This window comes from Mya arenaria, chromosome 15 (assembly GCF_026914265.1).
Source record: "Mya arenaria isolate MELC-2E11 chromosome 15, ASM2691426v1".
NCBI lineage: Eukaryota > Metazoa > Mollusca > Bivalvia > Myida > Myidae > Mya > Mya arenaria.
This window is the reverse complement of record NC_069136.1, coordinates 32,569,566-32,594,436: the sequence shown is the minus strand read 5'-3', so window position 1 is coordinate 32,594,436 and position 24,871 is coordinate 32,569,566. Positions and strand designations below refer to the sequence as shown.

At 34.7% G+C, this 24,871-nt stretch overlaps 1 protein-coding gene across 5 annotated transcripts in view; it reads left to right on the top strand.

Moving 5' to 3' along the window:
- The first annotated feature begins 207 nt into the window (after positions 1-207).
- Positions 208-24,871, top strand: part of LOC128219611 (zinc finger CCCH domain-containing protein 13-like) — a 70,146-nt gene continuing 45,482 nt past the window's right edge. The window contains exons 1-3 of one of the 5 annotated variants that reach the window (XM_052927468.1): positions 557-792; positions 2,596-2,838; positions 12,544-12,708. In XM_052927468.1, coding sequence (XP_052783428.1) covers positions 12,569-12,708 — 140 coding nt within the window. In that variant the 5' untranslated portion in view covers positions 557-792; positions 2,596-2,838; positions 12,544-12,568. The other 4 variants (XM_052927467.1, XM_052927466.1, XM_052927469.1 and 1 more) reach the window with 4 other exon arrangements.

Here is a 24,871-nt window from a genome sequence, read left to right as displayed (position 1 = left end):
GTGGTACAGTGCGAATGGTCGTAGAAAGGATTTCATAACCAATTACAACAGAAGTGACCTGGTCCGCCCGGGAATCGAACCCGGGTTGTCCGATTAACAGTCCAACGCTCTACCGACTGAGCTAACCGAACGATAAGGAATTGGTCCGGTCCGGCCAGTCTTTTATACCCAACCTCGACCGTCTTTTTTACCCAACCGATGAAAGGAGTTATTCCCCATTGAATCAATGGCGTGCGCCAGCCAAAAGTAGAAGTGCTAGAACGTTTAGACTTTTACCAAGATATTTGGTGTGTTTTTATGTTGTGCTAAAATTCTTGCATTAATTGGAGTAATACTTCATTGCAGCGTCCGTTCAACTCTGTCAATCCATCTCATGATAAAGTCGTTGGTCGAATCATTTTTTAAGCTTCATTTTTCAAAACACTACAGTCTACAGGGCAGGTACTGTCAGGGCTCGAATTTAGCAATCGCAAAATTGAAAAATGTTGAATTTAGAGACACTAGCAAAAATTTGCGAGTTCAAAATTTGCAGAAAATATGCAATGCTCGAAAGAGATATACGGGTTGAGTTATACAGTACAGTTTAATAAGGGATTCTGGATCATGGGTAGTAACGGATCAGTCGTTTAAATATACCTGAATATATTTGAGCATGACCTGGCATATGAAGATATTTCTAACATATATATCTGGTGCTTTGTTATTGCTTACAACTATTTAAGAGCGTGTACTGACACAAATCCGAACACTTTTGGAGGTTTTTTACAATTATCTTGGAGAGTTTTTGATGGAGTAAGTTAAAATTTCGTATGAAACATCTTTGGTTCATGTGAAAACAGCTGTCAAAGTACAGATTCACGATCTCATCAATTTTATGTTGAAAATCGTTGTTTTATGAACAGTAAATCGCCCTTAAAATTATGCTATGGGGGGCACAAATACCGAACACTTGAAAAGCGAAAATACATGGTCATACAATTATCAGGGATGGAAACTAACGGTTGACCGTTCGCCCGAGGCGAGTTATTTTCAGATCGGGCGAGTTAATTGTCTCAGATGGTAGTCCGGCCGGGCGATTAGTTTCTTTGGGAACACGTTTTCTTTTTCATTTTGCAATTAATCCTGTCGTAAAAATGACAGATCAAAACAAACGGCAGACGCTTGTTTTCGCTTCGAGCAAATGATCAATACATTCACCCCTCTCGGCGCTATTGTTATATCCAATGAAATCGCTCGATACTTATGCTTTGGCACGAACAGCCAATGAAAGCCGTCATTTTAGTTTTATTCTTTATCGTAATGGCGGCGCCCCAGTCAACCGTTGTTGTGACATTTTATAAACAATGTGGCGTTTCCTAGATGGCGTGAGTCCTCCTAATAAACATCAACTGCAAACAGAAAATGATAAAAAAATCTACAATCATGAATACGATTAATCAAAACGTAAACGTGAATTCCAAAACACCTGGAAGGAAAACAGACCATGACTTCTTAACTCGCAAGAAAAATGTATGCAGTGTGAAAACTGTATTGCACAAGGATGTACAAACTCTTTTGTTTCGGGGGGTTCTTCTCTGAAAGTTGATAACTACTTTTTTCAGTCGTGAATGATAAGTTATATGGTTTTAAGAAGGAAACAAAATTTAAAATTGTTCTTTTCTTGCTAAAAAATATGGGCTCATAGATTTTAAGACGGGCAACCAAGACCCAAAAGTTGCACGGGCAACCATGCTGGCAAAGTTAGTTTCCATCCCTGATTATAATTAAAAAGTATGCTATATTAAATAAATACTTAGCTGCAAAGTGATTTATTGTTTCCGATGTTTTTTCAAAACATTCGCTTCAAATGTAAACCGTCATTTCTATTTATAAATATCTTGAAATGTAGGTCAACATAACTGCAAAACCTAAAGATGCGCGTTCGCCCTCTGATGTCATTCCCCCATGTGCTACATTTTGATCTTTAAGCGTATAAACATTGAATGGCATTTGTTAGAAAAATACTTAACAACACAAGATGAAACCTCGAAAGTGTGACCAAGGCAAGCCTCTGTATTGATCTAGATCATCGAATAATCGATCACGGTAAACAAACGCGTGTTTTAGCTGGTGTTCGGGATTTGTGCCCTGTTCGGAAATGTACCGTCAACCAGTACACATCAAAACTGCCTATGTGTACATTAGTCTAAAATAATAGACGTGTTATACGTGATTCATCCAATCCCTAACGTCTAAACAGGTTTGTGCAAACACCGGGGTAGGGTTGAAAAATATTGAAATTGTATTTAGTGAAGTATTTTATGTTTGAAATGGATAATATGGGTTTATATTAATATTTTACCATGTAAGTGCAAAGTTATTTTGCACAAAACAAGCATTAGATACATTAAAACACATGATTTACCTTTCCAATCAAAGAAAACTGACACAGACAACAATAATGCTAAGCGGAACAACTTGAACCAATCATAATAACTCGACCACCTCTGATAAGCTTCGAGATAGACCTTCTAAATTCAATCACAAAATTGTTGTTAAACTGTGAACTACAGCCTTGCAGGTGCCCTTCATGTATATATAGTTATGTTTTGACAGAATGAAATGAAGAAAACGGCATCAAACTCATAATAATTTATTGATGCAATATGCTTTAACCCTGGATCCCGATCGGAATAAATACCCATTTGTACGTGAAGGATTTGCCATATCACATGTTGTAAAGAAAAATCCGTCAACGCACAATTATTTGGACTATTGTGTACATGTTTACAAATATCACACATGGAACAATTTTACTGATGGAAATGCACTTTGGATGAAACAACATCAAATAAATAGGTAAATAAGTGGTAAATAATTGTTATTTTGGGTTTTAACATAAAATGAATATTAACTTTAACGGATGCTAGCACCCCACAAAAATATATTGCGATATTGATTTTACATTGAAAATTAAAGTGGGTTATTGCAGGAATTCTGGGGCACATGTTGGGGGCTGTCTAAAAGTCTAGTGCATTGTAAAATGTACAGTAAATAACGTTCTGATGAACAACAACAAACAAACAAACAAACAGTTTATTTGCTAGAAGGCCACCAGCCCATGCAAACATCACACCATACATACATGAAAACTACTTGTGCAAATTAGTGAGCATGGATAAAATAATAGTATCTGTCAAAACAAGAAAAAGTACATTTTGATACAATGACATTGATAACTTATATATACAATACGATGTACTAACAGTCAAAACGGGAAATAAGTATGTAATGTTTATTCCTGGAAAAGTGAATTTCTCTTTTCAAAAGCTGAGTATAAATAGTGAGCAGTTTTTTTCACAACATTTTCAATATGACAAGACATCAATGTATTAAACTTAATTATATTTGGGTTCTCATAATATTTTCTTTCTATATATTCTTGTCTAATAGTATCATATAAAGGACACACCAAAAGAAAATGATATTCTGTCTCTACAACATCTTTACAATGAGGACAAAACCTTAACTGTCTTTCAACATTCGTATATAACGGCCACGTTCAATTGCTAGCGTATGAGCTGAAGCTCGAAAGCGAGCATATACGTTCCGAAATTTCCTAACACAAAGAATATTTACATACGTTTCAGTCTCAAAATTGGTTTTAAAGCCGATATAAGCTTGCAATTTGGCACTATTTTATACAACTGCTACGCCATGACTGAACATATTGATCGTAAGTATGTTGCCATAAAAATTGTTTTATTGGTATTTCACTGGGCTTTCCAAACATAACCAAAGCCATTTGAAAATAAATGTTTTCTTAAGTGGGTTACCCAATTCACATAACCAACAGTATCCAAAGATTTCAACATCGCATAACATTTGGACACATATCTATGTTTTGGCATACTTAAAATTTTTAACCAATAGCATATAACATGCTTACAAGAAAAAATATACAACGGGAATCGACCACAGTCTCCTAAAATTGGAGCATTACATGTAAATAGAGGTACAGAAAGAAACCTTTTACAGGCATAATTATGCACTCTTTCGACACCTTCATGTCTATGTAATCCCCAAATTTCGGACCCGTACAGTAATATAGGTACAACTTTTGCGTCAAATATTTTGAAATAATTATGTTTTTGTAAAGGCATTAAATCATACGGGGAATTTAATAATGATACAAGAACCTGTTTGCCTTTAACAGCCATGCTGTCGGCCATTTTATTAAGTGACAGAGTAGAAGTAAAATGGACCCCAACATAGTTAAAACCGTTTACACATTCAATTTTTTCATTTTTCCCACTTGTCTTCTAACTATCGATCAACTATTACGAAAGCATAAGTGTATTGTATATTGTTTATATTGTCTTAATACCAATGTTCGTATCTAGAAAGACAACCGCCATTTTCAAAAACAACAATCTTTGTTTTGTTAACATTAACAGTTAGTTTCCAATTTTCACAATATTCATACAACAGGTTAAGTTGCGATTGTAAACCTACAATAGTATCAGACATAAGTGCTACATCATCAGCAAATAAAATCATGAATATTTCAATAATATCAGGTGAAAGTTGTATTCCACGTACTCCATTTTGATGTAGGAAGTCATACAATTCATTAATAAACAGACTAAAAAAAAATAGGACTTAAATTACATCCTTGACGCAATCCTAGAGGGCAATTTATACTCTCACTTAGTTCATAACCATTTTTGATTCGACTTTTAACAGACACATATATAGCTTTTATTGCATTAAATAGTTTACCTTTAATTCCGCAATTAAGCAATGACATATATAACTTACTACGGTTAACATAATCAAACGCCTTTTTAAAATTGACAAAGGCAACATACAATTTACCACGTTTTTTACATAGGTATTTAGATATAACAGCATTTAAAATAAATGCATTATCCATTGTCGAATAATTTGCTCCTGTGATTCAGTTATTTTGTTAAACGCGTCACAATAAAAAGTCAAACGCTTGTTCAAAATGTAAATGTATATTTTACTAAATACGTCAATTAAGGATATTCCCCTATAGTTATTGGGAACATCTCTAGCTCCTTTCTTGTGTATGGGTATATGTTGATGTCCATTGTTCAGGAAAGTCGCCTGATGAGTATATAAGATTGAAAATTCTACGTACATATGATACTATATGATTAATACTGTGTTTAAAGTGGTTTGCAGTTAGTATGCCCGCTGTAGCCTTATTAGATTTTAACGATCTGATGGCATCAAATATATCATCATCTAATATATCATCATATATTATCTGTAATTTCCATGTTCAATATTGATGATTCAACATCACTCTCTATGACTAATTGTACAGTTGTTCCTGTTAATTCTACGTCTGGCAATTCTGGATTAAACAACTCGTTAAAATGATTAAACCACTGTTCTGTGGAAATTTGTGATTTATAAATATTATTACTTTGTGTTAAGTCTAAGTGTTTTCCAAAAGTCGCTTTGACTTTTTGAAACATCAACCAGTTTTTGCACACATAATTCATTGTAAGATCTTCTTTTGGTTTTACATGTATTTTTATATCACTTTTTCGCTGTTAAATAATTATTGAGATCATGTAAAAAAAATTATTCCCGAAAACGACGCAGACTCATTGTGACTTTTGTTTTCAAAGTTTTACATTCCTTATCAAACCAGTTTTAGCTCTACTGGCCAAAGGCCAGAAGAGCTTATGCGATGGTAATGTGTACGTAGTATGTGCATCTGTGCGGTCATGCATTCGTGCGTCTGTAAACAATTGCTTGTGAACACGATACAATCTTCAGTTTTGATTGTATCTCGATGAAACTTGTACAGTATCTAGATATCCATTACAGCTCGGTTCCTTTCGAAAACCAGCAAGATCCGCCCATGATTGCCTAGATTATGGGCCATGAAAGTTTTAAAGAAATGCTTTCTATTTATAGCCAGGTCTGCATGAGCGAATTCTATTTTTAGTAGGGATGCAAACGAATATTCGAATATTCGATCGAACGTTTGGTATTCGAATGTCAAAATCAGTATTCGAATATTCGATGTTTTTGTTGAAACAATAAATCAATAAACTTTTTGACTACAACTGTCATCTTCGTCTGTCTTGTTTTTACAACGATGGACCCGTAATGCCAGAGGTGTAAACATATGACACTATACACGCGCCATATCGGATTTTTGCATTTACTGGCTGTTAGACAAGTGACATCAAACACATTCCAATTATTTTGGGAACATTTAAGATCGGCCTTTATACCAATGTGTTGTCTTTCCCTGCGAATCAAGCTTGGCGATATGCGCAAATCGCCTTGATGATTTGAAGGACATGTGATAGTTATTTGCTTTAAACTGTTTTCCATGTTTCGTTACAACGCTCTTGCGTTGAAAAGTAGTTGTATGGTTTAACGTTGTAAAATACATCAGTCAAAATCGACGTGCGGCCATGGTTGGTGTCGTTTTCTATAAAAATATTTCATAAACATCAATCCCAGAACGAGGCTCCAAGTACCACGTTGGTGCATATCGTCATTTAACCGGGAAAAACGAAATTCCCAATCTTATTTTGCATTGTTTACAAAAGTGAACGCAGAGGAATTGATATAGTTTATTTTTTGTTTAAAATATAATTATGGCTTTTTCTTGGGATATATTCTGAAAATGGGGAAATTCAGAGGCTAATTTGTGGAACAATAAGTGTCCGTCGCGTGTACCGAATACGACAAAGAAGGGTAACAGGGCCCTAGCTATTACGTTATTGAATACTAGTTTTCTACAATTCTTAAAGGATCATTTTGGTATTCGAATATTCGAATATTCGATCGAAAGAATTACCGAATATTCGAATATCAATTTTGCCATTCGTTTGCATCCCTAATTTTTAGCCAAGTTTACATGTACATGTAAATTCAAGTTAAGGGAGACAATTTGCAAGACTAGGATTTTGAGAGACAATTTGCTTTTTGCTTCTGCAGTTGATTTTGTGAATTACTCTGCCTTGTTCTTGTTGAAAGCCCGAAGGCCATTTTTTAGCTTTAAGTTCTGTAGTTTGCGCATTCATTTTAACAAAATTGGTTGTGAATGTTTAAGTTATGCACCTGGTGTCATTACTGGCCACACCCAGGGTTCACAGGTTTGGTAAACATAACTCTGGAAAGGTTTGAAAATCTTTTTGTGTGTTCGTGCATCCATCTCAGCACAACTGATTGTGAATGTTTGTTCAAATTGATCAATGTTGTCCTAGGATGCCCTTGACTTTGACCTTTTGACCAACTTTTTTAACTTTTAAAACTACAGAAATTTGTACTATGACTACAGTTTTGAAAGCATTTTTTTTTGTCGGATGACTTTTACTTTGCACATATTAAAATAGTTCATGCAACTAATCTGCTTACAATACTTTCTGGGCTCAGATGTTGAACGTGCTACGTTTTCAGGTATAAACCCAAACACAAAACATAAACTATATGTCGGTTGCCTTTTACCCATACATACATGCTCTGGATTGATATGACCACAAAAGCCATACCAGTAGAGCATAGGCCCTTTTTGGCCTCTTGTTTATTATTATTATTATTATTATTACGTCTTTATGGCATGATCTTTCTCGCATCAATGCTACACTCAAGTAACTTATATTCTAATTTATTAATGATATCGGTAATGGGACAACTTTCATTAATGATCATATTGTCAATATCATCAAAATTTCCTTCATTGATATTTTCATCAAGTTTTCTTTGAAATAATACAAAGTTATTGTCTGTAAATGTATAATGCGGTTTAGGGGTTGGCACGATATAATCAACATTTTTAACGTTAGCTATTTTACTTTTAAGTTTAAGTAAAATTGGAAAATGATCACACTCTACTCTATCCTCAATTAAAAAGTCTTCGACAATTTCAAAAATGTTAATATTACCGATCATATAGTCAATTACACTCTTTCCCAAATGGTTTATAAACGTAAATAAGCCTTTATTCTTATCCAAACCTATACGGCCATTAAATATATATAATGCATAGCTTTTACACATTTCTATTAGACGTCTTCCAAAATCATTAGTATATGTATCACTGGAGGCTCGGTCTGCTATTTTATCATCAAAAATACCATCATATTCCTTAAACAATGGAACATTTCTATCTATGTTAACCTTTTCTTGTTCATTACCAACACGAGCGTTTAAATCGGATATGAGTGTTTCATAATAGTTAGTAGAATATGCTAATAATTTCTTCAATAATTTCTATTCCTTTTACATTATCCTTTTTATATGCGGGCAAACTTTCAGGAGGGATATAAAGCGTCAGCGATAATATGTCTTTCGATGTATTAAATAGTTCACGACTATATTTTAAGATAACTCCGTGTCGAAAATCATTATTAAGTCTTGAAACATATTTGACGATGGTGTTTTTTACAAATATCACAACGCCGCCCATATTACGACCTTTGTTTTCAGATTTCCTTGCATGACATTCAAAAGGAGTATAACAAGAAAACTCATTTAAACATAATGATTCACAATCCCACGTTTCCAAAAGAGCAAAAATGTCAAAACTAGTAATATAAGCAAAAATATCAGCTCGTTTAAAAAGCTTAACATTGCCACCAATATCCATACTAAATACGAAATATGTGAATGAAAACTAGGGCCTGGTCGACCGGTAAGTTTTCCGTCGGGTTTTCGTGATCTGTGGACTGTGTCTCTTCGCCGGTAGTCGAAGGGGCACACTCAATAGGCTGCTGTATCCGACGACGTGCCCCAATTTATACACGATCTCCGGATAGCGACTCTTTAGGTTTAGATTCGCTTTGGTATAAAACACCATTCTTAAAATAGCCTATAATACCCTTAATGCTCAGTTCCTTCAACTTTTGCCGTTGAAAACGTGTAAGATCGTTTGATACCCGAATCCCCTCAGAACGCAATTGGTCCCTGTTTGAGAATATTGGCACTTTACATTGGTCATGACAAAACTTTATCACTACCATTCTCGGTTTAGAAGCAATGTATTTGCCAATTCGTTTAATCTCAATGATATCATCATCATTAAAAGAGGAGTTAGGAGATACTACATTATGTTTGCGTAAACTGCATTCTTTGTTAGGAAATGAAATGTTCAATAGCTTTTGTAAGCTAAGCTGTCGAAAGCAAATTGGCGCGATGTATTCCGGTTTTACATACTTAAATCTTACCGATGAATTACGGGTATCTCTGTATAAGGTCATTACAAGATATTCGCATTTACTTGTTAAACCGTTTGTGTTCCTAAAACAGATTTAGGACATTACATTCACGCAGCATTCAACTGTGTCAATTTTGCGCCTGATTGTCAGAATTCTTACTCATCAACATAATTTATCATAAATTATTATCAAATATGTGTGAGCCAAACATTTGTCTAATTTCTTTCGCTTTTGTCTCAATTAGACAACATGAAATTGGCACATTTTCTTTGTGAAAAAAAAAAAATAATAATAAATAATAATTCACTGTCTAATCATTTTCGCTTTCGGCTGAATTAGGCATTAGGCTATTGGCATTAAAAATATTTATAATTTTACAAAATCATAATTTGCACCTGAGTTATGCCATATGTAGTAATAATGGCAACACCAATTAACTATCGCAATTATTTTCCTTTAATCTATATATGTATTGTTTAATCATAAGTACTTGTACACACATGTAAATATATTTACTTTTAGACATTGGAATTATATTATCATTGTCTTATAAATCACATATAAGTCATACAACTATGCTCCATGTACATATATATATATATGTACATACTCGATCACACTTATAAATATGTATATGTATTATGTAATGCCATGTTCAATCTCTTCTTCAAAGGAGGAAATAAAGAATTATCTATCTATTTATCTATCTTTTGTATGTTCTGTGAGTTCATTCTCCTCATCCGGAATACCAAAAATTCTTAAGCGAATGTTTTACATTTTCAGTTTGTAATTCCATCATGTGCAATCTTTTACTCATATCGTGAATATCTGTACTATCGCGATCATGTTGAAAAGAGATAGTTTCTAATTCAGACTGCATGTACTGCTGGTCGTTAGCTAATGCGTTAACATGGGATTGCACCTCCCTAACATTATGTTTAATTTTAGATTGCTTGGATTCAATATTATTAACTTTGCTATTGATTTCGCGGAGCTCATGTTTCATACTTGTTACATCTGATCTAACCGCAATTATTTCATTTTTTACTTGCGTTATTGCATCGAACGTTTGTTTATTATATTCCGCCATTGAGGTAAGGATATACTGCGTGTCAGGGTTCGCATAAGGGCTTGGTGGCTGAAAATATCCTGGTGGTGTTGTTCCTCCTGCTGACGGGGATCTGTCGTTAATAGGGCCTGGGTTGAGTTCTACATCGCCAGATAGCATAATAATCAACTTCGGGTACCACATGGAATAGATGATGATGTAGTTGTGAGGTGGAGTACTGTCCCTTGAATATCACAGTGTAACTGTACGTCAGATGATGCATAGCCATGTAAAGTTTGACGGCAAATGTACACAGTTTGAACTGTAATCAGGGAAACTGTTAGCATAAGTAATATAGTCACTGGTATGTGTTAAAGGTATTAACAACAAATAAATATAGTTACAAAATATATTTTTCACATTCAGCCCTGCCTCAAATTCATTAAGAAGATTGATGGCAAAAACAATCATTTTGGATTTTCACAAGACCACCTGTATGAAACCCAACATCCTTAAACTTTAACCCAACACCCTTTGTAACTTTTTCATTTGACTAGGACAAATGATTTGGTAAGATAAAATGAAGTTAAATATGACCAAACTTCATATTTATAAAATAAAATATAAGTACCTGTCAATAAGAGACTGAAAGGTCATTATTTCTAACTAGCCTAATTCTTTCAAAATTAAATCCACCCAAACGTCCATTTTAGAGATTTCTAAATTCCTTCATTTGTAATGACACAAGATATATATGAATCTGACAGGGATGCCGTGAATTTGTATTGCATGTTTAAGTTTATGTCGTTTATTCCATGTACTTACGATTAAAGGTAAATTAATCCAGATAATAATGAAAACCACTTTAAGACCTGCATAATTGTTAAGTAACTATTCTTGACTTCGTGCATAACAATTGTACTCGCGGTATTTAGAGAACGAATTATTGCACATTTTTTGAAGGATGTTTCACAGCTTCCTTCTTGCTTGATTGAACGTTGCTATTTTGCATCATTTAATCGATTAACAATTATGTGAATATTAGTGTCCTTAATATTGAGAATTGTTTATATTATTATGTTAAATCTTTATTAGGAAGTTTTGAATTTGTCAAGGATACGTTGTTTTTCTTATAAATCCAATATGGCTGCCGCTGTTTCTGCTACAGCGGGGTTGGCCTTTTATTGGCCGACGACCAAGTGTCATGTCAAGATTTGGCTGTTTGTTGGGCGTTTCTTGGCCGAAAATGGCACGCTCTGTTTTGACACCGGCCAGAAAACGACCCGGCTGATTTTCTGCCAGTTTATGGCCAATCCCTGGAAATTGCTGGGACATGGCATTATTGTTTAGGTTTTCGTTGAGGCAGGCCGCTTTTTTTGTTTTCTTTGATTATTTTATAAACTTTGATTTTTGGGGAAAATGTTTGATAATTTTACAAAGATTTAATATGAATAACATTTATTCTGCGGCTGTCATTTTGTTTTTCTATGAAATTGGGACATTTTGGCATTTATTTAGATTTAGAATCTTGATGATTTGAGACTTTCTGAAATTGCTGACACTTTGGTTAATTTGAGACACGCTACCAAAATATTTGAAGAAGTTGTAATTTTATTCACCTAATAAAAGAACTTGATATGTTCAAGCATTCTTTCTGCAACCTGACGACACCCCCAAACAGCTGTGGCGCAACAATATCACCTGATCCTTAACACCTTCAAGTGATTCGGAATTCCTACGAGTGTGTATATTTAGATAACAAGATATATGGACTACTGAAGTCTCGTTATAATTTGAAAGTAATAGAAATCTAGTCCAGATATATGAGCTCCTGAACATGTATTGTTTCATTTATCTGACTATCCTAATATTAATACAGCACTGGATTTGTCCTTAATGAATCGGAATCCCTTACTCGACTGTATAACCAAAATTTGCATAAAATATGCAATCCTCGAAAGAGATATACTGGTTGAGTTATATAACCTGATCAGTCTATAAATACCGCACGCGTTTGTTTACCTCGATCGATTATTCAATGATCTAGATAGATACATACCCTTAGTTTTCTTAATAAATTCCTGTAAAATTTCTAAGCAACAAAAATGTAAATATGTAGCATGCGGGGGAATGACGTCACAGACCGCATGCACAATTTTGAGGCCCGTCTTTTGTTACAAATAAATAACTGTGACTGTTATAGATGTTGACACATTGCTAACTATGCTATTACATTGTTAGTTTTTTCCAACTTCCGCCAAATACCGCCTATTTGCTTTCAGAACATGTTTTTTTTTGTAGGTAAAATCTAATAGCTTGTACAAGGATGGATGAGAATTTGCTGGGGAAGGCCATAGAGGGCCATGGGCCGGACTTTCTCCGTCAGCTTCAACTGGAACAGGAGAAAGTTCCTCCGAACATCTTCCTCTACCTCCAGAAGCACAGACCATACATGCCCGAGATAAAGTAAGTAGTCTAAATTAAGCATTTATAAACATGATTATCCATGAAGTTTTCAAGTCATGGTTTAAACAATGCAAAGCTCAAACATGTACCAGTGCATGTACATGTACCTTTTTTGCTTTAAACAACTGTCAACATTCTTCAGTTTGAAATAGCTCTAAGAGGGGATAATTGCTCAACATTAAATTACTTTAAATTAAAAAAAGGTGCAATTATGGGCCTTTATTATTATTCCCCCCATTCAAAACAGAGGGGACAAAATCCCGCCTACTCATTTGTATAAGTGGACATAACCCACTCCCCCCCCATCAATTTTTCAAGGCGGACATAATCCCTCCCATCAATTTTTCAAGGCGGACATAATCCCTCCCATCAATTTTACAAGGCGGGCACAATCCCCCTCATCATTTCTACACAGACAATTCACCCCCTAAGGTTTGTTTTAGTTTTATTATCAACTGCATGGCTTTTAGACATACGTGTGATAACGTCCCGGACGTCCGGGATTGTCCCGGAAATCGTATCTCTGTCACGGAGTCACGGAGGGTGCATGTTTGTCCCAGAAAGTCATAAAAAAAAACGAAAAAAAATAATCTCGGAATCGGAATCGATTATCTAATTTTACCAATGTAAGTCAGCTATTTTGCCTGTCCGGGACACTGGTCGTAAAACACAGGACATGTTGACACTAATCCGTTAATTGGTACGTGTGTCTTCGAGGTCATCGTCAATCACCCGATAATTGATCTATCAGCATATTGTTGTGCTTAACGAGTGGGGGAGGGTTCTTGTATACAAATTCATTGCTAAATGTTTTCATATGGATTTGTTTGGTCTTATGAATGATAGCTTTTAATTGATGAATTGATTTTTTTCACACATTTTACCAACAAACGAGCATGAAGGTAAGTTCAAAGAAAGTGACAAAATGAGTAAAAAAAACAAAATTAAAACACGGAAAACATCCCATATTCCTTTCAAATTTCAAAGTCGATACGTCGTTATACTTTAAACAACTTTAAACAACTTACGCGTCCATAAGGAATTTTAGTGTTTTGACCTTTTTTCCGAACTATCGTGTGTATTTTTACGCCGAAATAAAACTGACGATATGGGGTTTACAGGTGGTTATATAGAGTGCTTTAATCACGTGACCATGGTAAGTCACGTGATCGCTTTATACAGCCGATTGTTGACGCGTCTCTATCAAAATTATATGCATCTCCAAACGGAAAAAAGCTCATCGACTGGAAAATCTTCTTTATCGTCTGGAAAATATTGTGTGTCATAAATTGCAAACGTTTTAATTGTGATGAACAAATAAATATTTTGTAACGCATGTTCTCAAAAGCGCGGGAAAACAGGTGCCCGTATAGTTGTTTATTTCCTATTTTGATGAAACCGAAAGTAGACTGCATATCCTCCTGGTTAGCACTTCATTTAAAGCCTGGGAAAATATCTGGTGGTTTTATTTTTTCAAGAAAATGCAGAAAAAAACCAACCATGTCAAGTAAAAAATACGTCTTGGCAGTCAAAATAGGTACATTTTCTCGACGTTAAAAACGACTAAAATAGCCCCAGATATGCTATAGAATGCACCACAGACGTTCCCCATTTGAAAAAATTTACGGGGGGGGCATGCCCCCAGACCCCCCTATTGTGCGTTGACATTACGACGAGTGTCCCAGAATCGACCCAAGAAATTATCACATGTATGCTTTTAGAGAATATTTGGGATTATATTGAAATATTTGTCTTTTCAAATAAACTTGTAAAGTTTTTATTTTATATTGTTGGAATTCCTTAATTAGCTGTAATTATGTATAATTATTGATATCATATGAATGGTTTGAAATGAAATGAAATTACTGTTAATCCATTATTTTCTGTGTAAATTAAACATGTGGTATAAAATGGAAATATTAAAAACATTTATTTATTTTTAACTGTGTTGAGGTGTGTTTTGTAAAATTGATGAGGGGGATTATGTCCGCCCAGGTTTTTTTTACCTTATTTAGAAGGGGGCATTTGGAAAATAAGCCTAGTTTTTCCCCTAAAAATGAAAATTCCCTGCGATAAAGTCCAATATTTCATTGCCGAAATACGAAAAATCAGCTGTTGTTAGCTCCACTGGCCGAAGGCCATGGAGCTTATGTCGTCACAGATTGTCCGTCGTGAGTGTGTGCGTGCGTGCGTGCGTGCGTGCGTGCGTGCGTAAACTTTTACTTTAAACGACATCTCCTCTGAAACTGATAAGCGGATTTTGACAAAACTTCACAGGAATGTTCCTTTGGTGGTCCTTTACCAAAATTGCTCAAATGGTTCCGGTCCATTGCACAATATGGCCGCCAGAGCTAAAAATAGCAAAATCTTTAAACGACATCTCCTCTGAAACTGTTCGGCAGATTTTGATGAAACTTGACAGTAATGTTCCTTGGGTGGTCCTTTATTAAAATTGCTCAAATGGTTCTGGTCCATTGCACAATATGGCCGCCACCGCTAAAAATAGCAAAATCTTTAAACGACATCTCCTCTGAAACGGATAGGCAGATTTTGATGAAACTTGACAGAATTGTTCCTTGGGTGGTCCTTAACCAAAATTGCTCAAATGGTTCCGGTCCGCTGCACAACATGGCTGCCAGGGCAAAAAAATAGAAAAACCTTTAAAGAACATCTTCTCAGAAACCGATGATCAGATTTTGATGAAACTTAACAGAAATGTTCCTTGGATGGTCCTTTATCAAATATGCTTCAATGGTTTCGGTCCACTGCACAAGATGGCCCCCAGAGGTAAAAATAGAAAAACCTTTAAACGACTTCTCCTCAGAAACCGATGATCGTATTGCAATGAAACTTGACAGAAATGTTACTTGGGTAGTCCTCAACCAAAATAGCCCAAACAGTTCTGGTCTGCTGCACAACATGGGCACCAGAGCTAAGAATAGAAAAAAACGTTAAACTACATCTTCTCAGAAACCGACTATCAGATTTTGATGAAACTTTACATAAATGTTCATCGGGATGCCCTTTAACCAAAATTCCCCAAATGGTTCCGGTCCGCTGCACAACATGGATGCGAGAGTTAAAAAATAAAAAAAACTTTATACGACTTGTCGTCGAAACCGATGACCTTTTTTCGATAAAACTTGACAGAAATGTTTGTTTGGTGCTCCTTTACTCAAATTGCCCAAATCATTTCGGTCCACTGCACAACATGGCAGCCAGAGCTATTAAAGTAAAAAAAATTTTTAAATAACTTCTCCTCAAAAATTGATGATTGTATTTCTATGAAACTTGACGAAAATGTTCGTTAGGTGGTCTTTGCTTGAACCTTTTGGCCAGTGGAGCACAGGCACTGATGTGCCTCTTGTTTTGTCTGCCAGGAGATGTAAGTCACGCAGAACTTAATCGATTAAACTTATTATTATACACAGTCAGCAGGTACATCTTGTCAATCCACTAGCACACATAATGTGACCAATTCCCCCTTTTTCAGTAGCAAAAACAATGTTTATTATTAGATGCATGTTTTTGTTTTTTTCGTCCTTCTTGTCGATAAGGTAACACCAGTGCCAAATAAAAAAGAAGCTTCATAAAAAGTGCAGCTTTAGCGAAGCTTTTTCTTTGCTTAAGCTCCGCTTTTTCTCCAAAGCTGCCTTTTCTTCAAAAGCTGTGCTTTTTCTTTTTTGAAAAGCTTGGCAAAAGCTGCGGATTTTTCATATTAGTTTGTTTTTTGTAAAAAAGCTTTGCTAAACCTTCGTCTTTTGAAAAAAGCTTCGTCTTTTTGTTTAAGCCATATTTTCCTTAAACAAAAGCTTCGTCTTTAACATAAAAGCTTCTTCTTTTGCCTAAAAAGCTTTGTCTTTTTTTGTCTCTGCATTTTAGGTGCACTTTATTGCATTTTAAGTGTATTATTCAAATAACAAGTCCTTTTTCTTAGCTAAAGAATTTTTTCTATTACAAATCTTGCATTTCATTTCAATTATTCATGTCAAATTAAGGATGTCTTTTATCAGCAGTAATTTAATTTTTTCAGTTCATCCATGTGTAAATCTACAATAACATACAAAAATATTCAGTCATTAATCAATTAATACATTCTATTCCTGATGAATTAATAAAATATGGTAAAAAATGGATGAACCAAAAATAAATATATAAATGGATGAATGAATGAATGATTGATTGATTGATTGATTGATTGATTGATTGATTGGTTGATTGGTTGATTGATTGATTGATTGATTGATTGATTGATTGATTGATTGATTGCATAAATAAATGAATGAATGTGGATGTTGGATTGATTGATTGATTGCTTGACTGGTGGATTGATTTATTGGTTGGTTGATTGATTATTGAATGAATGAATGAATGATTGAATGAATGAATGAATTAACTAACATACACAATTCTGCAGTCATCTGCACTTGCAGCCTGACCTATTTTGGCAGTCTTATTTGATTTATTAGCAGCTCTTCTAAATAAACAGTACACTCAAGGAGTTAGACCACTTTCCATTTCCCTCCGCGGATTTTCGCTATTGCGGCCAACACAATCATTTTATCGACTGTCCGCGTTCCTTAGAGATTGAATTTAAGGCCCTCGGAGGGTGATCAGTCGATCGAAAAATAACGAACACAGTAATCCTCAGAGAGGTTAACTCCGTGAAACTCTGCGGACACTTGATAAGAATCTACGCTAAAGTTATTTTATTTTTATTAAAATTTTCAACCGATTACATTTCATCCGAGAAAGGCTAGGTTACACATTTTCGGAAAATCAGGAGGTCAAACACGCGTTCAAAGTTCACAGCGCATGGTTTTGAAGGCCTTCTATTCTTGCCTCAATTTCTGTGGAAAATTCCATTAAACGTCATAGCTATTTTTAACCACCAATAATAATTAGTATATTTTACATTGTATTGATCACGGGCTTGACGTCAGAGGTCATGGTTCAGAATCGTGTAAATTTTAAGTCGGCTGCGTTATGATGCAATAAAATTAGTGACAATACTTTAATGATTCAATGTTTATTATTCAAGACCATATTTGATTGGCGTTTACGGACACAAATACAAATTAAACGTTGGTATATGTAAGAATCTTTTACACTTAACAATGTGCATAAGCATAAAAATAAATGACTTCTAAACAAGAATGATTTCTTGCTTATCTGATCCGACTCGGGAGTCCGCCGCGGGATCATAAAATCGGACAATTCTCAACACTATCGTTCATATTAAACTCGGCGGTAAGCCAGCCACTGGGAGAAACTCGGGGATTTTAGCGAGGTCAACAGTTTTACCCTCGGAGGAAATTCGCGATCATCAACTTTATGCCTCGGAGTGAGCGAGGAAAGTGGGTCTTACTCGTTGAGTGTACTGTAGACTTGTTTTTACAAGTCAGAGGTTATATTCTTTCTGTTTCTTAATCATAAACACTGACATTTGACAAGTCTCTTAACCATGTCATGATGACATATTTTATGCTTTTTTTTCTGAAAATCTTAAAATAGTAACAAATGGCAAGATTTTGTTTACCGCTTTTGAACCCAATCTAGGTTTAAGACCTAAATCTACCTCACTGTCACTGCCAAAGGTTCACAGGTCTGTGAATGAATGAATGGAATTAATTAATTGATATTATTGAATGGATGAATAAATGAATTATCAATTAAATGATTTAAAATAAAATGAAAAAGGATATTTTTTTATCAATTAATGCAATAAATCATAAATTTATAATATTATGCAAAATTATACACTTACCAAATATACAGTAATTTATTGCATGACTTATTGTAACTGAATATTCACAGAATTCATATTACTGTAATTTCTATCCATGTTATCAACATAGATCTTAATGCTTTGTTCATAATCCATTCCCATGATAAGCCATATTTGTACAACGACCAATCAGAAGTCAGCACCAAATTTGAAATACAGGCGGCCATATTGTTGGGATTTCAGCAGGAAGGGTTGGATGTTTTTAAAGGATTTAATGAATTTACACATATAATAACCATTGATAATTAAAGAGATAAATTTATGATATAACTATCATAAGATCAGATGAACCTGGACTATGATTTGGAATAATACAGTCCAATCATTTGATGTTTTGTAAAAGATGACATGCATTACTGGTGAGTTCTTATATGTTTCCTTAAGTAACTTATTTGAGTTGTTTATCATAATAATAATCTATAAAACTTTGCCACTCTTTTAACATGTTGGACTTCTGTTTCAAAAGATGTCCAGTTCATAAAAAGGACAATGAAATTTATAAGATGTAGTTTTAAAACACATTCTTGTTTTTACCCTTATATGGATTGATTAGAATATTTATCAACATTTGCAGAATGTTTTTCCATTAAATGTACATCTGATAAGAATCAGTGTTGTTTTCCAAGGAGTAATAAAACTGCCATCTGCCAGATGGCCTACCAGTTATTACCCCCCACCGAATCGAAGGTTTCGGGAAGGAGATATTGTTTTGGCGTTGTCTGTCCATCCATCATTCCGTCCGTCCGTCCATTCGTCCGTCCGTCTGGTACCATATCTTGGTAGGCATTGGTCAGAATGTTCCCCTTAATCAAATCTCGACCACTTGAAAAAGTGGGTGACATGGGGTCAAAAACTAAGTCACTAGATCATATCTTGGAAAAATCTTTGGAACATAATAGAAGCATTATACATGGTCTAAATATTCATGAAATTTAATCAGAATGTTTTCCTTGATGAACTCTTGGTCATAAATAAAACTGGGTCACATGATCGAAAATTAGGTCACTCGGTCTAATCTTAGAAAAATCTTGTCCGGAACCATATCATGGTAATGATTGGTCAAGTTATGTTCAAAATTGGTTATGATGTAATATGGACCACTTGCAAAAATGGGGCACATGGGGTCAAAAACTAGGTCACTAGGTCAAATCTTAGAAAAATCTTTGAAACACAGTAGAGGCCTATTAGGCATGTATGGTCTAATATTCATGAAACTTGATCAGAATGTTTCCCTTGATGAACTCTTGGACATGGTTTATACTGGGTCACATGTGATAAAAAATTAGGTCACTAGGTCAAATCTTTCAAAAATCTTGTCCAAAACTATTTTATGGTGGTGATTGGTTTGATTAAGTCCAAACATGGTCAGAATGTTCTCTTGGGTTAAATTTTGACTGTGTTTTAAAAGTGAGTCATATGGGTCAAAAACAAGGTCAATAGGTCAAATTTTAGAAAAAATATTGGGAACACACTAGAGGCAATCTAGTATTCATAAAACTTAATCAGACAGTTTTCCTTGATTGTTTTTGAATAGTTAGAAACTGGGTCACATGGGGTCAGAAACCAGGTCAATAGGTGAAATCTTTTAAAAATTGTGTCCCGAACCAAACATAGGTATTAAATAGTCAGTTAGGCCACTCCTTTTTTAAACTTTGGCCAAAACCACGCAAAGCTTCAAATAAAAAACGCAGCTTTGGCACAAAATGGCAAAAATGAGATTTGATTTTTTTCCGTTTCCCAAAAATTAATCCGGTTTTGTAATCCAAAAAATAAAAGGAGTGGCCTTATGTAGTTACTGAAAAATTTGAAAAAAATCATGTTCTTTACACCCCCCCCCCCCCCCCCCCAAACCCCCAAACCTCCTTGCAATACAGGTTGACAGAACCAGTCTCCTCTGACTCCCTGGCAACAGGTCCACCCCCCAGCACCATACTTGCATCTCTAACTGAATAAAATAAGATATAGTACAGAATTCATATCATTCCTTGTCTTTAACCCAATAAAGCACCCATGTTTTCCTGTTCACTGCTGGGCTACAGAAATCTGTAGCACCATTGGCTGCCAGGGTAAAAAGGGTAATTATACACTCTGGAACATTTACGCACAATAATTATATTTGCCACGATAACAAATAATGCTAGGTCTTTGAGCGGAGTCACATCAGAATGAATTTGTTGTTTATCGATTAAGTAAAAAAGTATTGCAGTTAGCAATTTATGTGCTTTAAACCACATGTGCTATTTTTATTTCAATATACCGGTATTTTATCATTTATGTACATGACTGTGCTGTACTATTTAATTTCGGATTTTGACACTTTTCACTTCATCCTATCTATTGTATTAGTAGTAGTTTTTTTAGTGTGGCCTTACTGTTATTCATCAATAGTTAAGGCCATCATTTTTTTATTTAATGATTTACGAGATTTTTTTCAAAAAAATTGAGTCGGGGGGCCAAATAAAAATAAAAATAAAATCAAAAAAAGTGAGTGCACGACCAAAAAAATAAAAGTACCCAAAGGTTTTTTTTTTTTTTTTTCATATTTTCATTTTTAACTCGGAATATTGTTTTATAAAGCTTTATATTATGTGTATGCACGTTTTTCTTCTATTAACTTACATCAAAGATACTTAAACAACTGGGGTTTTTTGCTTTACACTTCAGAAACAAAGTAGAGACAAATCACGCTTAAATATTGTTTAGTGCATTGTCTAGGGAATTTCTGTATTATGAACTGTGAAAAAAATACTGTTGACTCTGGCAGAGATTTTATAAAAACATTTCTTCATCCTAAAAACGAGATCTTGATGTCAGTTCTTGTTTTTGGCATTTTTCGTTTGGCAGTTCCTTTAGATGTTAACCCAGGTTTCACATATATACAGGTATATAGCACTACTAAACACCCAGCCAGTCTCAAGCCTGCTAGTATGAGGGGTCTCTGGGTACATGTATTAGAGCAATACTCATGTATTTGCAAAATAAACCTCTTTTGAATGCCAGTGTTTGTTTTGTGTATTTGGCTAAATAATACAACAAGGCCTTGACCTTGAAGATTTCTGTACATAAGCTACATGTAGATGTGGTATATAAAGGAGTTTATAATGGAGTGGACATGCGATAGAGGGTAGGCAGATGCACAGAACAATTAGGCCCTGATTTCTTGAAACTTCTTCAGCTTAACAGGGTTAAATTACTTATTTCAATCAGAAAATAACAAACTTCTATTTAAAACTCAAAATTTTATTTATGAATTGAAAATAAGTGTATCTCATCTATTACAATAATAATTTTCATTAAAAGTGTAAGATATCTTACAGAAATAAATATTTATCCCTACTTGTATGTGTTGTATCATAGCTATTTCCTTATTGGGTCTACATTTTTAACAACATAGTTAAAATGTTGTTTAATGAAATAATATCCATCAAAACATGCCAGATATTAAAGTCATACTACTGTGAAATCATTAATGTTCGTGGGGCATTAATGTTCGTGGTTTTCGTGGGTTGGGTGATCCACGAATTCAAGATCCCACGAAATATAAACCCTTTATTCACTTTTTCAATTGCCTTGTTACGTACATACTCTAGTATATTCTTTACAGAGGTCGCAGTATACAGTGTTAAAACCTGTCTCACTGTATAACTTACGATCATTATTCTGTTAATATATTATAACTGCCTTTAACAAATAATCAACCAAATCAATTAAATGTGTTTTATGCAGCAAATTACAGTTATAAGCACGTGTTTAAACGTGTGCTGTTAATGAAAATCTCCAAGTTTACAAGATGTGCGTGTTGAGTGTCCATACTCGATTTTTTTATTTAATAAAATAATTAATCGATTACTAGTATATTGAAGGTTACTAAGCACCGAACGTGACAATATACGCACCTTTTCGGTGTTTTCACAGTTTGCAAAATTCTTAATTGGCATTCAATGGCTTCCCCTATCTGTATTTATGATCAGGGTACATCTTCTTTTATTACCTTTATTCCCAATTAAATCGATAAGTGACATGGGTATATGCATTAATTGGCATGTCATACCATATTAGCGAGTGTCATAAACCGAGTGACGTAGAAGACGGAAATCACGGGCCAGCGCGTGGATATTATGCAGACGATCTAGGACGATCGCATCTTCGATTTTTTTTTTTCAAAAATGAAAATCCACGAATTCAAGTACCCACGAAATTGTTTTTTTTCGGCAATCCACGAAATTTCATGCCCACGAACATTAATGATTTCACAGTATTTAAGATTTCACTGAATATACTTTGAGAACACCATCCACCTCTGCTCATCAAACTTGAACTAGAACATGTTATACCTTTTGTCTACCTTTTGTTGTCTAGGGAATTTAATCTTTAGCCCTAAAAGGCTAGTAAATCCCTTTAAACTGCTTCGTCTGTAAGTTCTCCGCCTTCGGTATGACTTAATATACTTCAGAAGTATCAACCCGTTTGTTTTTCCAAAGTTTATCAAGACCTGCCTTGAAGGCATTCACAGATGTAGTGTTCACTAATTCATGTGGCAAATTATTCCAAGTTGAAACTATACGATTGCTGAAAGAATTTTGACGTAATGATTTCCTTGCTTTAGGTTTAAATAATTTCAAATTGTGTCCTCTGGTACCACTATTGTCAGCAAAGGTGAAAAATGTTGTCATACTAATGTCATCAATATTGTGTACTATTCTAAACACTTGAATCATGTCGAATCTTTTCCTTCTAAAGTCTAAAGATGGGAGGCTTAATTTTCGTAGGCGATCGTTGTAAGTCAATCCCCTCAAATCCGGAATTAATCTTGTTGCTCTTCTCTGAGCGTTTTCAATCATCTGTTTACACTTCTTTGTTATTGGGAAATATATCAGGTTTCCATAATCCAGATGCGATCTGACCAGTGATTTGTATAAGGTCAGGAATAGAGTATTGTCAATATGAGTAAACTTTCTTCTTATTAATCCAATAATCCTGTTGGCTTTGTTCAAAGTATTGCTGATGTGCTTTTCAAAACTCAAACTTTCAGTAAAAAGTACTCCTAAATCCTTCTCAGAGTCTTCCCTTTTAAGCTGTTGTATATTTCCATCTCTGTCAGTCATATGGTAGTCGGTGTCAACTCTTTTGCGACCAAAAGAAACTACTTTACACTTCTGCACATTAAATTTTAAAAGCCAGTCCTTACTCCATTGACACAGGTTATCTATATCTTCTTGAAGATGTTGTTGATCCACTCTCGAAGAAAGAGGAGTATAAATTTTGCAGTCATCAGCAAACATCTTACATATACTTCTTACTACATCAGGTAGATCGTTTACAAAGATTATAAATAAAATTGGTCCCAGGACAGATCCTTGAGGTATTCCGGATATAACTGAATTCCATTATGAGATGACTAGATAAACTGTGTTGACTTGACACCTTATAAAATATAACAGTATAAACTGAATGCCATTTTTGACTAGTGTGATCATTGCAGTATTACACACTTAATAAAATTATCTACACCTACATCAATTGCATAATTCCATTTAATCAAAACAAATATAACTGACTCTGTAACCTCTTGAAGCGCCCAAGTCACACTTTCACAACAGTTGCCTATATTACAGGCTTCAAGCACTTGCACACATATGTTGTGACAAATGTATGTTGTAGTCACTTCCTTTTTTTCACTTTTAATGCATTCCTGGTCTTCACTGGTTTTCCATGCTCAAGACAGGTCTGGCAAATCTGACGAACTATGCCCAACTCCTCTATCACGCGTTTGAGGTCTTCGTTTTCAGCCAGCTCCGTGTCCCCACATTGGAAGCAAACAGCGTCAAACTGCATCTTTTTTCCTGGAAATGTTAGATGTTTTGTGTTGACATAACAAAGCAGGCAGTATCACCATATTTTACATATATTAATATTTAACGATAAAAAGGCTAAGCATATAAACATGTTTGAATATAGCTGGTCTGCTTGCCGGATACAGACAGTCCTGTCATAAGTTTGATACATTTCCACAATTGCTTCTTTCTGCTCTGCTTACTTCAGTATTTGCTAGGACTAATATATCTTGCAACATATTAAAAAATAATATTACCTGCATAATATGCAGCCTCCATCAAAGAATTACAGTTGATTTTCTCCTTAACGATGCTTGTATTATGGTAGACACCAGCATGAAATAATGGATTTCCGCATGCATACACAAGTTCTTCCAGTACCCGCATTACCGACCTCTTTTCGGCAGAGGAAAGCTTTTTGGCCTTGTAAACCACACGCTGCTTGCCACACTCTCTGCAATTAGGAAAAAATTTCACTTTGGCTCAGATTGGAAAAGTTAGCATTATAATTATTTCATAAACATGTATAATAAAATAAGAA